The 13,859-nt window shown below is 43.6% G+C and overlaps 1 protein-coding gene across 1 annotated transcript in view; it reads right to left on the bottom strand.

Annotated features, from left to right (window-relative positions):
* Window positions 1-313: 313 nt before the first annotated feature.
* Window positions 314-13,859, bottom strand: part of qars1 (glutaminyl-tRNA synthetase 1) — a 77,055-nt gene continuing 63,509 nt past the window's right edge. The window contains exons 18-24 of the mRNA XM_087994020.1: window positions 12,792-12,935; window positions 12,108-12,212; window positions 11,733-11,825; window positions 6,967-7,094; window positions 5,610-5,676; window positions 2,548-2,673; window positions 314-1,721 (exon numbers count right to left, since the gene is read on the bottom strand). Coding sequence (XP_087850146.1) covers window positions 1,671-1,721; window positions 2,548-2,673; window positions 5,610-5,676; window positions 6,967-7,094; window positions 11,733-11,825; window positions 12,108-12,212; window positions 12,792-12,935 — 714 coding nt within the window. The 3' untranslated portion in view covers window positions 314-1,670. The remainder of the gene's footprint in view (window positions 1,722-2,547; window positions 2,674-5,609; window positions 5,677-6,966; window positions 7,095-11,732; window positions 11,826-12,107; window positions 12,213-12,791; window positions 12,936-13,859) is intronic.

The following is a 13,859-nucleotide window of genomic DNA, read 5'->3' as shown; positions in this document are numbered from 1 at the left end:
ATCCATGACAGTCAGTCAGTATCCTGGAGGAAAGCCATCCCAACTGTTTGAAAATGCTGCAACCTCTTGGCCGCAGGCCCAGGCCAGCTCTGCGCCAGCTGATCCACTTGCTAAGCAATTTCAGAATTTATTGCTTTACTCTAATCTTCATTATTTTTGGCACCAGAGCAGCAGCAGCTCCAACACCAACATCACTGACACTGTGGCATCTGCCACATGGCACTGCACAGAAGAATAGAATACAACACCTTTGTAAAGCACCAGGCAAATGTCCCTTCATAGCAGATTTCATCATAACCATTACAATAGAGAGGGCAGCATAAAATTCCTTTTTATTTCAGTAAACCTGTTACAAAGCCCAAAATTAATCCTTGTCATTCTGATACCTTGAGTTGAACAGAGGAAGTAAACTGGGGATGCGAGAGCCAGAGCAGAGAGAGCGAGAAAGGGAGTACACCAACAGGGTAATCAAAGAGAAAGGGATAGAAAGTGATGGGGAAGACAGAGAGGGAGACAGAGAGAAATAGAAAGGCGAGGGCACCAGAGCAGAGGGGGGGGGGGGGGGGGGGGGTGAAGAGGAAATAGAGGGATCGAGAGAGGAAGAGTTTGATTACTCGGGTTTTACGGGAATAATTATTTTAGTTTTGAGTCAGCAGTGAAACTAGTTTTAAGGCATGGTTGGACATTGCCCATGAGGGTGAATTGTGCCTGGTACAATTATATGAATTAACTGTACCCCTGACACCAAGACAAATCTGTGCTCTAATCCACTGCAGACGAAACAGATGTGACATCTCACCAGCACTGCATATCACAGGGGCCCAAATAATGACCAATCATTCACTTATTGAGTTCATCAGCACTCTGTCTGCAAGAGAATCAAACCATTTGTTTAAATGGTAAATGGAGTGCAGTACAAGGCACTCTCTTCCAGCTCACACTTGTTCTGACATTTCTAGTTAAGTGTGACCAAATACCTGAGGTGTCCAAACAACTTGCAACAGGCAATATCTGTAGCTGCCACTCCAGTCACTGACTGTAAACTGTCCCCTTTGTGCCCAAGCTCCTTAGGGCGCTGACAGAGGTAACCCTGGGACACTGCACTGTGATGCTACAAACATACTGACTGCTCTTGGTTATGGCTGAGCACGGAACAGGTTCAGGATATCACACATCAGCGCTCAGCCAAAGACGAGTAAATGTTCCAAATACTTGACAAGATAATGAACCTATCTCGGGACTAACTGACATGTTGCATATTTCTAGCACTGTCCCTTTTCATTTCTTCACATCTTTGAGACTTCTATGAAAATTTATCAGAGTACAATCAATTTACGTTGATTCATTTTTCTGCAGTTTGATGTCTGAGTTTCATTCCAGATCACAGCCAGAGCTAAATCTGCAGGGTTCAGCAACGTCAACAAAAGGGGCAGGAGTGGAAGGGGCTGATTACCCGAGTTTAATAAAGAGTAGATCATTTGAAAGCAGAAAAGTTGTCACTGCTTCAACTTGAACGCTGAACTTTGATTTTGAATTTTTTGGGCAAGGAACTAGAAGTGAGTTTCTCCATCACTCTGTCAGTAGCAGCAAGGCCAGGAAAACACCATGACGTTTGGTAAAAGATTGAAGCATCTGGATGGAGCTCAAGTGTCGTACGGACATATAGCACTTCAGATCTTTCCAGGATCCTCCTTCAGCATCACAGTCCTGTTAAACACCAACTGTAGAGGAAGAAACATTCACAGAAGTTAACTTGAGACAGAAAATCAGACAATGCAGAAGAGACTAGATGACTAGCAACATGAATACCTGCTTCAACATTCTCCATCCACTACTAGTGCTCAGCAACAGCAGTGTGGGCTATCCATGAGATGCACTGCAGAAATTCACCAAGGCTTCTTAGACAGCACCTTCCAAACCCATGATCACCTCAGTCAGGACAAGGGCAGCTATTACATAGGAACACCAACCCCTGCAAGTTCACCTCATCATCCTGAATTGAAAATATATTGGTGTTCCTGGGTCAAAATCCTGAAATTCCCTCTCTAAGGGCATTGTGGGCCTACCTACAGTGGACTGCAGTGATTCGAGAAGGCAGCTCACCCCCACCTTCTCAAGGGGCAACTAGGGACAGGCAATAAATACTGGGCTCAGCCAGCGAAGACCATATCCCATGAGTTAATTTGAAAACAGTCTGAGCATTTGCTGAATCTTGGGAGGCTGGCTCCAACTATAATAAGTCAGAGATCGTGCTCGGGGTGGGGTACACACACAGGAAATGATTTTAAATTGAGCATAAACTGATTTCCAGGTCCCCATGCAAATTGATGAAACAAGTAGAAAACTGGTGAGTTTCTCCAATGGGCACTTTAACTGGCTGCATATGTCACCACGGATATACGTGCGTATGTATGGAGGGGACAATGAGGGGCCAGTAGTGACACTGGTATAAATACATTATCACTTTCACAAGACACTTTCTCAAAATTGTGCAGTTGAAGCCCCACTAGTGAGCCTGATGAAGATACAAACAAACACTACACCAACCTTCTGGTCAGTGCTGTCCAGATCCACACAGAAGTAGCCAACACGCTCAAACTGAAACTTGTCAAATGCCTTGGCATTTTTTACAGATACATCCAGCATTGCATCTTCAATAATCTTCAGGGAGTTCTAGAGAAAGAGAAATGACCGAGTTGTTTTCTGAGACTTTTATTTGAGAGAAGTATCTGAAGCATTTTCAAAATGTTCAGGAACAGGTATTTTGGATTTTTATAGTTCTAGCCCACATCCTCAGGACATCACAATGCACTTTACAATCAATTAATTATTGCTTTTGCACACAGTTACTCCCACATACAGCCAAGTGATGGTGATCATATAAAACACCCTCTGTTACAGCATGTGGGAGTTTCCACACTGCAGCTGATCATAATTTTGTCCAGTGCAATTAGGGATGGGCAGTACTGCAAACACTGACATTGCCAGTGATGCCGACACCTCATAAATAAAAACTCGCCAAATCCTTTACATTCTTCCAGAAACATAGAATGCAGATACAGCACGCCATGAAGTCAGACCTGTACTTTTTTGATAAACTTTATAAAAATGTCCTTGCACTTGACTCGAAGCCTTGAATCTCACATACCTTCTTCAGCCATTTCTCAATTGTCTCACCATCTTCAATAATTTGTTCACACATACCCCTATGTCTCATTGCTCCTGCAGCTCATAGAATTACAAACAGCAAACACTATTTAATCTGTACCTTACAAACTGCGACTCTCGATAAATTGGCAAAAATTATACACCTCAAACACCACAAAACTTACTGTATTATCACAATCTCTGCGACGTACAAGGAGTCAGTTGAGGGTTTAAATGAGAAGGTTCTCTTTGTTTATGTTGTAAGTGTAACAGTGGTCTGCATTTGCCCTGCATTGTTTTCATTATTTAGTGTGTGTTTTTACAATGATTACCTGGAACCCCTAATAACCGGAATATTTGATCAACCAATACAAGGATGCTGATTAATAAAAGGTTTGCTGCACTTTATTTCATATTGCCTCTCTCCATTCATTTTACAAAAATGCTTCACTTCACATTTCCTTACATTAAATTTCATCTGCCTCATTCTGATCATTCCACCTACCTTCCATCATCCTTCTCACATTTGGTTCTCTATAGATTTTGAAATTATGCCCAAGAAACCCAAATCTAGGTCACTGATATAGATCAGAGCCCTGGCAATCCCACCTCCAATCCAAAAACAGCCATTCATCACTACTCTCTTTTTCCTGTCACTCAGCCAACTTCATATCCATGAACCCACTGTTCTTTCCATTTCATGGGCTTTAGCTTTGCTGGCAGGCTAGTTCTGAGGCCCACTATTGTTGGAAATTATGTACATGTCAACCACATCAATCCCCTCTGTCACCTCATCAAAAGATATCATGAGCTTCTTCAGTATTCTTGAAAAACTCCAGCAATTCTGTTTACAGCATTAGCAAAACAGGAGTCAATGGGAATGAGGGGGAGTGAGGGGAAATCTCTACAGTGGTTGGTGTCTATCTGACACAAAGATAGATTGTTGTTTTGGGAGATCAAACATCTCAGCTCCAGGACATCGATGCAGGAGTTCTTCAAGGTAGTGTCTGAAACACAAACCCCTTCAGCTGCTTCAATGAGTTTCCCTCCATCATAAAGTCAGAAGTGGGGATACCTCTGATGACTGCACTATGTTCAACACCATTTGTGACTTAGATACTGAAGAGGACCATGTCCAAATGCAGCAAGACATCCAGGTTTGGGCTGACAAATGGCAAATGATGTTTGTGCCACAAAAGTGACCATCTCTAACAAGAGAGAATCTAACCATCATACTTGACATTGAATGACATCAGAGTCGATAGTGTGGTGCTGGAAAAGCACAGCAGGTCAGGCAGCATCCGAGGAGCAAAAGAATTGATGTTTCGGACATAAGCCCTTCATCAAGAATCTGATCATACAATGACATCACCATTACTAAATCCCCCACCATCAACACTCTGGAGCTTGCCATTGATCAGAAACTCAACTGAACTTGCCATATAAACACAGTGGCTCCACGCAGCAGGTCAGAGGCTGGGAATCCTACAGCAAGTAACTCAGCTCTGGACTCCCAAGGCGTGTCCACCATCTACAAGGTACAAGTCAGGATTGTGATGGAATACTCTCCACTTGCCTGCATGGGTGCAGCTCCAACAACACTCAATAAGTTTGTCATTGTCCAGGACAAAGCAGCACGCTTGATTTGCACTATATCAACAAACATCCACTCCCTCGATCCCCAATGCTCAGTAGCAGCAATGTGTACTGTATTATCTACAAGATGCACTGCAGAAATTATTCAAAAGATCCTCAGACAGCACCTTCCAAACTCACAACCACTTCCATCGAGAAGAGAAGGGCAGCAGATACATGGGAACACCACCCCCTGCAAGTTCCCCATCAGGCCACAGGTGGACCACTGGGCAAAATCCTGAAGCTTTCTCCCCATGGCACTGTGGGCCAACCTACAGCACATGGACTGCAGCAGCTCATCCCCACCTTCTCAAAGGCACTATGGATGGACGTTAAATGCTGGCCTTGCCAACTACATCTACATTCCATGAATGTGTTTGATCAACAATGGTGGTGGATGACTGGAACGCACTGCCAGGAGGTGGTGGAAGCAGACAAGCAAAGTTTCACAGGCATTTAGATAGACCCATGAACAGATGGAAGTAGCGGGATACAGATCATGTGCAGGCAGATGGGATTAGTTTAGAATGCATCATGATCAGCATAGACGTGGTGGACCAATGGATCTGGTCCTTGGCTGTACTGTTCTACGTACTAATCCTCAAGCCTCCAGCACAGAATGATCCGGTCCACCCAAGGATAGCAGCACATCTACCAACTGTTCATTTCAAAGGCATACACATGTACCACCATTTACCTTTAATCTCAAACCATTCCAAAGGACCCTACGCTGCTCACTTTGCAAGTTCAATAAATCCTAGTCCGAATGTTCCACTAGTGGAACAGAAATGTAACCTTGGATAAGCGTCAGTCATTGGGACACTCACTGGGTTAATATCACTCAGGAAACCTCCTGGCACATCACTGGGGTCCTCAGGACAATTATGGAGGAAGCTGCAAATACAAAATAACAGGAATTTAATGTCAACTTCAGACAACAGCTAACAGTTCAAAAATAACATCATAAAGACACTTTGAATTTAATATTGCTTTGAGGACTGAAAAAATCAAGTTATGTGAACAGAGCTGGAGTGATTCCTTTAAAGAGGTGATTGAAACTGTGGACATTGGAATTTTATTTAACAAGGCTTTGTGTAAATCATGTGACTGGCATTAACTGCTTGTTTTTCGTCAGACCCTTGCTGGGACAATTTTGGAGAAGTTTTACTTCATCTGGCTCAGTTGTGGGAAAGCTTGCTCAGAACAAGTTGGTCAGCTGAATTCTCCCATTGTTTTTATAAAAAGCACTCTTGTTGAGTGCAAGGTGAAACCTATCTGTCTGACCCAAAATCTACTGTAACCCCTGATCTTTGCACTTCCCTTAATGTGGAGATGATGTTTGTCTATGTTACCTAAACCTCTCAGTCTTGTACACCTCTGTGAAATCTCCCATGCTCCAAGGAGAACAGCACCAGGTTTTCCAATTTAACTCAAAGTACACTGGGGATAATATGATTAAATTACAAGGATGGTACACACAGTTGTATTCCCTCGAGTTTTGTGATGAAAGGTGAGTGATTTATATATATTAAATTCATTTTCTTTTAAAGAAGAGTTTGTATTTCAAAGTAGTGTTTCTCTATTTTCTTATGAAGTTGTTTAACAATGAAATATTGCTATTTTCAAAATCACGAGTTTGAATCAGTGTATCAAAGAGCAGACAATTGCAGGTATCCTAAAACATTAACAAAAGATTGTTTATGCTGTGAGATACACCGTGGGTGGCACGGTGGCTCAGTGGTTAGCACTGCTGTCTCACAGCACCAGAGACCTGGATTCAATTCCCACCTCAGGCAACTGACTGTGTGGAGTTTGCACATTCTCCCTGTGTCTGTGTGGGTTTCCTCCGGGTGCTCCGGTTTCCTCCCACAGTCCAAAAATGTACAGGTTAGGTGAATTGACCATGCTAAATTGCCCTAGTGTTAGGTGAAGGGGTAAATGTAGGGGAATGGGCCTGGGTGGGTTGCTCCTCGGAGGGTCGGTGTAGACTTATTGGGCCGAAGCGCCTGTTTCCACTAAGTAATCTAATTTAATTTTACAACAGGCAAAGAGAAAACATTAGTTCAGAAGCTAGAATGAGCACCTTTTATAAAAGGAAATGCTGAAAGCTTCTGAATTCAATTCAAAGGAGACTTGACTAAGTAAGATACAAGAATAATTTACACTCCCTCAGATACAACTTACAGTCTCTCATAAAGTCGTAGTTCACAGATGAGAGGATTCGACACCCAGTGAATAAAGGCCTTCGGTTTCTCAGATGTCTCCGATTTCATGCAAGTTGCCTCCAACTCAACCACTTTCCCATTCTTATTCTGTTAAGTGCAAAATACAATTAAGTGAAACTTTTCCTGTTGATTGGATCCCACCAGTTTGAATCTCCCCAGAGGAGTTGTGACAGTCTTGTCGAATGAAAACTGTTAAACAAGTTAGACTGTCTGCTTTCTGTAATTTATAACCAACCTGAGGACCAGCCTACCTCCAAACCTCACATTATTGCTGTCCCAAACAACAGACACTACAGGCCAAGGGGAGCCAGTGTATGAGGCCTATGGATGATACAGCATAAACACAGCTGATAAGCACAGCGCACTGAGGAGGGAGCAGACTACTACATGGGAACTAAGAGACAGGAAGATTCTTAACTTCTGATTGAGAAACTATACTTCCCACGCTGCTGGTTGCTTCTAGGGACATAACACTCCTTTCAGTCAGTGCTGTACTGTTCTGTGTTCTATGCCTAGACCAGTCTAACGGACTGCAGACAATGTCCATCACCAAGACCGAAGCCCATTGGTTGAGTGGTCTGTCAATTGGAATAGTCAGTGTCTAAAACAGCCAGTCAAAGCAGACAATTGGGCGGCACAGTGGTTAGCACTGCTGCCTTACAGTGCCAGAGACCCGGGTTCAATTCCTGCCTCAGGCGACTGACTGTGTGGAGTTTGCACATTCTCCCTGTGTCTGCGTGGGTTTCCTCCGGGTGCTCCAGTTTCCTCCCACAGTCCAAAAATGTGCAGGTTAGGTGAATTGGCCATGCTAAATTACCCGTAGTGTTAGGTGAAGGGGTAAATGTAGGGGAATGGGCTTGGGTGGTTTGCTCTTCGGAGGGTCGGTGAGGACTTGTTGGGCCGAAGGGCGTGTTTTCACACTAAGTAATCTAATCTAATCCAAATTAACAGGTGACCCAGCCAATGACTACTGTTCTGAAGCCTGTTTCCATGCCGAATGACTCTAAGGGTGGTAATTGGCCGAATAGGATGTATAAGATTTCCAGGTCTTTCCTTTTTTGACCTTATGTTGGACTATTCCATTAGGTCTGGTTTAAAGTTGATACAGCACAAGGTGAGGCAAAGTACAACTTCGTATCATGCCTCATCTCTACCCTAGAAGGTTCTTCTCGATCCCCACCATCTATGCTGCATATGGCGTTGTCCTGGGCTATGCCAATGCAACCCATCATTTCCATCTTCTCATTTACTCTCAATGGTATTCTGTGGCTGATGGGTTTCTCATTGATCCAAACCAAACCCTTCCCACCTTCTCAAAATAAGAGCAAAAGTGAGAGAGGGCAAGTGAATGAGTGTGTGGAGAGAGCATGCGAGAGAGAGAACCTGGAAACTGGGAATAATCCGGAAACCCATGTTTACACAGACACGCTGAACCTGGGCAGCTGCTTCAGGGCTTCTTGCTGAAAAGGGACAACAAGAGACTTGCAAGAAGTCTGACTGCTTTAGAGAAGCGGCAAAAAAGGTCATTTTCATTCAATAGAAACAGGAAGTGTTGGAACTGCTCAGCATGTCTGGTGGCACTATGCAGAGAAAGAGAGAGCGAGAGAGAGAGAGAGAGAGAAAAAAAAGTCACACACCGACACACACGTGTCAGTCACCCTGTTAGATTTTGGAGCTGAAATGTTAATCTTGTTTTTCTCTCTCCAGATGCTGCCTTGACTACTAAGTATTTCCAGTACTTTGCTTTCCCTTAATGTGCTGGGCCCTTGTAAGCATGGCTCATTTCAATTTAAGCTGAAACTTTATTGCTGGAACAGCACAGCAGGTCAGGCAGCATCTAGGGAACAGAAGATTCGACGTTTCGGGCACATGCCCTTCTTCAGGAATGCAGAGAGTGTTCAGCAGGAGAAGATAAAAGGTAGGGAGGAGGGAGGCAGAGAGCTTCTTCAAGGAAGGCATCCTTGTAAGAGGATTCGCAGTAGGTTGAAATCTTCGAGGAGAAAGTGAGGTCTGCAGACGCTGGAGATCAAAGCTGAAACTTTATTGCTGGAACAGCACAGCAGGTCAGGCAGCATCTAGGGAACAGAAGATTCGACGTTTCGGGCACATGCCCTTCTTCAGGAATGCAGAGAGTGTTCAGCAGGAGAAGATAAAAGGTAGGGAGGAGGGAGGCAGAGAGCTTCTTCAATTTAAAACAAGCAAATCTTTATCAGTCAACCTGAAATCTAATTTTTTAGTTTTGCTGAAAGACGTCTGGCACTCATCAGGACATTTTGCAAGAATAGCAATTCAAGGGGAAAGCTAACATTTATTGTATGTGAGTAGAATGCCACTTGGTTAGTATGTGAACTCTGACTGCTGGTGGGCTTTCCTTGGAGAATGCACGCATTAGAGCTGATTGACAATTAACTGCCAGGATTTATTTAAACCAGAGAGGTTGACTGGTTGGTCAGGAGGGCCAAATATATGTAAGTGCACCAGAAAGCGAAATAATCGGACAATCCTAAATTGTCAGCATAGGTCTTTGCACACACAGATTTATTCAACAAGTGTTGCCCAATTGTGGAAGCATACCTAATGTTTGACACTGTTGTGAGTTTTGCAAGCATGTGCGGATTGGTACTTTGCTTACTGCAAACAACAAAGGGATATGGTTTTTGATATGATCCGTCAGTCTTTCATTCCTGATATCACACCAGCACAAAACGTATATTCTACATTACTGATTTCAGAGATAGACAGAACATTGTTCTGCCTTGACAGCCACATCCTATTAGTGACAATCACCACTCAGTTCGCATATTGCGGCAGTGTGACACAGCTATCGTTCACACGTCTGAGTTACCTTACACTTGCAAGGTAATCTGAGGTGGACTGGACACTTTTCAGGACCAAGTGCAACCACCTTTGGATCTTTCCTGAGTTTGTGAGATATACCGTGAGTAATAACTGTCATCAGGGTAACCATTATGCTGCAGGATAACCTTGATGTGCTCTATTTCAGCATCACGTTTTCATGGTAAACATATGGCCTGGGCTCTACTGAAAAGGTTGCTAAAAAGGCCAATATTATGTGCAAGGAACTCTTGGTATCACAGCATGTATACTGGCTAATAATGTTCTGTTTTTAATAGACAACAATAGAGAATCTCTAGCTAATTTCTCAGTTAGGACATTGAGGAAAGGGAGCTCCTTTGACCATTCCATTTCAAACATGATCCGTTTATCTAACTGAATTGCTTCAATAGATGATCACATTGTAAACAGTACCCATTTAAAACACTCATTATAAACTCAGTTAGACAGATGTAGTTTGGCAATGTAATTACGGATACCACTAAACACATAAATCTCTCTAACCATACTTTGTCTCAGAGCATGGAGTCTGCCTTTGCACACAGTTTTAATTTTGGTCTGCTTTCATCCTATATCAAACGGAAAGAGTTATTTGCTGAATTTGAACTTCTCTACTCCAAGCTATCTCACCACACACTCGCATCCATTGAACATGATGAATCCCTGAAGGTTTGCCTATCTGATCTAGTGTGCGCATACTCTAGAATTCCAAATGACTTGTCCAATTTTCACACACGATGTAAGTGCCTGGCAGAAACACAACAAACAGACTGCAACAGTCATCCTTAACAAGCATGATTACACCAATCAATTACATGCCCTTCTGAATGACAGGTCCGAATTTGTATCCATTGGAATTGTCACGCTGCACGAACACAGACTCAACAGCAACTAAAAGAGTTTTTTTTCTGGACTTTGCTGACTCATTTCTCAGGGCAATGCTCCGAGTTAAAGTCAACCTGTCTGGTTTAACATTTAAATAAATAACATTTAAATTGGGGGCAGCATGGTGGCTCAGTGGTTACCGCTGCTGCCTCTCAGCACCAGGGTCCCAGGTTTGATTCTAGCCTTGGGCGACTGTCTGCGTGGGTGTCCACGTGGGTTTCCTCCGGGTGCTCCGGTTTCCTCCCACAGTCCAAAGATGTGCAGGTTAGGTGAATTGGCCATGCTAAATTGCTCGTAGTGTTAGGTGCATTAGGGGAAAATGGGTCTGGGTGGATTACTCTTCGGAGGGTTGGTGTGGACTTGTTGGGCCGAAGGGCCTGTTTCCACACTGTAGGGAATCTAATCTAATCTAATCTAATCCAAAGCATTGGTCAGTGCATTCTCCATGGCAACAACTCCTTCAATCAGAATCCATTATCAATAAGGAACACTCTTCCTTCATGCTGTACAAATGTTGACTTTCTCCCTAAATTGGTATTCTTGCAAATCGTCCTGAAGAGTCCAAGATGAAAAGCATCAACAGAATGTTATTTATACCAATACAGTTGTGTGTAATTGTTTGCAAAGCCACGGTTGGAAGAAGCATCATACAATCAAAAAGCTTTGTTAAAAGAGACACAGAGTAGAAAAGCCAAAAAGCTTCGGTAAATCTCCATAAACATTTCAAATCCTCAGTGACTATCGTTCCCAATCCTGAGCACCTAAAGATTGATTTTTTTGGTTGGGGGTGGGGGGGTTGGAGTGGAGGGGACCAAGAGAAGTTTGGGGTGAGGGTCTGTATAGGCAAGGGTCAGGGATGCAGACAAGGGTTAAGGAGGCAGGAGAGTTGGATGTGAGGGGGAGAGATGGTTAAGATCAGGCATACCACTGCCCCATGATTTCTGTCCCCAGCTGTACCTGCGCTCACTGACAACAGACACTTACCTTGATAACTCTCTGCACTGAGATGACAAAGCCAGCATGTCGCAGTCCAACTGATTGCTCAGGGGTCAGTCGCTTATAACCCTTCTCTGACGCCTGAACACAAAGCAAATGTGGATCAATGTTAGTGGCATACAGAAAACACCACCTAAGAGGAACAGGAATCTCAGCCCATGGACTGCAAGTGATCCAGGCCACCATGTAACATATTACCAGAAAGGATGGTGCTCACGTGGAGAATTGCAGCCTGACCAGGCAGTCTCGTAGCAAATCACCCAGTTACAGCCAAAGCTGATTCCGAGTCACGATCACTTGCTGAACCCGGAGCTTGGGTCAGCACAGCACCAAGAAACAGACCCCACAAGTGCAGTGCCTTACCTCCCGGAAATCAGACTGCTCAATGTAGATGGTGGAAGTGATCGGCACCGTGTGGAATCCCTTATTTTCATCTGCTGGGAAGTTTGGAACAGAGATTTTCAGTGGCTGAGGGAAAGAAAGGACAGTATCATGAGGAGAAGCAGCACAACATTCTCATACAGTTGCTGCCCTGAGGAAGCAATGCACATATACCTACTGCTCCGATCAGTATGGGCACGTGCAGACAGGCACACAGACAGACACTGGGTGTACAGAGTGGTCAAGGCTGGATCCTCAGGGTCTCAGAAAGAAGGGAACAAAGGGCTTGGGAGGTTGACAACTAGGGAAGAGGGTGAGTGGCTGGGTGAATGGCTATGTGGGGAGACATTAATGGGTTGGGCACATGGGGATGGAGGAGTCAGAAGAATTGGCAAGCAAAGCAGCAGTGTTTGAAAAACATCACACAATGTCCACTTACAATGTGGTTCTTGGCACGTAACTATGCTAAAACATGGAGGCAGCGCTACACTGCTACACTACTGATAATACATGCTTACTTGAAAATGCATCACTGGAATGCCCTTGGGTTTCAGAGGAGGGGGTGTGTGGCGTGGAGAAGAAGTGGGTTGGTGGTGTTTGTATTTTAAGAGCAACATGTACTGAGGAACAGGAGCAGACTGCCCAACAACGTAACAGAGATATTACCTGGTCGGATGGGAAGTTTGTAATAATCACTTTCAGTGGCTCAAGAATAGCCATTGCCCGAGGTGCTGTCTCATTTAGAACATCTCGTACACATGACTCCAGCAGATGAGGTTCCATTGTTGTCTGAGCAACTGTTACCCCAACCTGTGGGAGAAAGAGGGAAAATAACCATCAACTGACATACCATAGCAGCTGAGTTTCTCCAGTACCTCCTGCATTTATTCAATAGAAGTGTAAGTCAGTCTGGGTGAAGCTAAGAAGAAACATAAGGTAAAAATAAATTAGTAAGAATTGTCGATAGTTCGCCAAACAATAGCCAAGTCGCCACAGTCTTACCAGACCATAGGGTTGCTCTCTTAATAGAGAGACGACTAGTGTTGACTTAATCTAAGGGCCACCACACTTCTGGCAGGGGGAGGGGGGGGTTGAGAAGGAGAATCCTTCATGGTAACCCCTGCTGGTGTGGGGATTGAACCCACACTATTGGCATCACACTGCTTTGCAACACAACCATTCAGCGAACTGAGCTAAACTGGGGATGGAACTACGTAGGAAATATGAGGTGCATGCAATAAGAGTGCAAAAGTAATCATTCATGATTTTAACTACATATAGACAGGGCAAACCACAGTTACAATAATAGTGTTGGAAGAATTCCTGAAGTTACACAAGATGGATTTTTAACCAAACTGTTAAGGAATCAACTCAGGGGCAAACTTTCCTAGATTAATCCTTTCTCATTGCACAGAGTCAATGAATAATTTTGAAGTGAGAGTCCTTTAGGGAAAAAGTGACTGTAACATGATAAATTTTTTTACTGGAAAAGAAACTGAAGTAATCCAATCCAACCTGGGTTCTAAATCTAGCACAATAGTTAAACAGTTGCAACAGACAAAGGTGGATAGTGGATAGGCAATGACTAATACTTTAGGAATGAATGCATTGCATCAGTTATACATTCGCTTTGGGCTAAAGCACCCACAAGAAAAGTGGCTAACTACATCTAACAAACCAAATTAGGGATAGTATTAGATCAAAAGAGCAATAATATTCCTAGAAAGTTGCGAG

This window comes from Chiloscyllium plagiosum, unplaced genomic scaffold, assembly GCF_037043375.1.
Source record: "Chiloscyllium plagiosum isolate Xiang-an unplaced genomic scaffold, Cpla_swu_hap1 HiC_scaffold_14, whole genome shotgun sequence".
Classification (NCBI taxonomy): domain Eukaryota; kingdom Metazoa; phylum Chordata; class Chondrichthyes; order Orectolobiformes; family Hemiscylliidae; genus Chiloscyllium; species Chiloscyllium plagiosum.
This window is presented reverse-complemented; position numbering and strand designations above follow the sequence as displayed.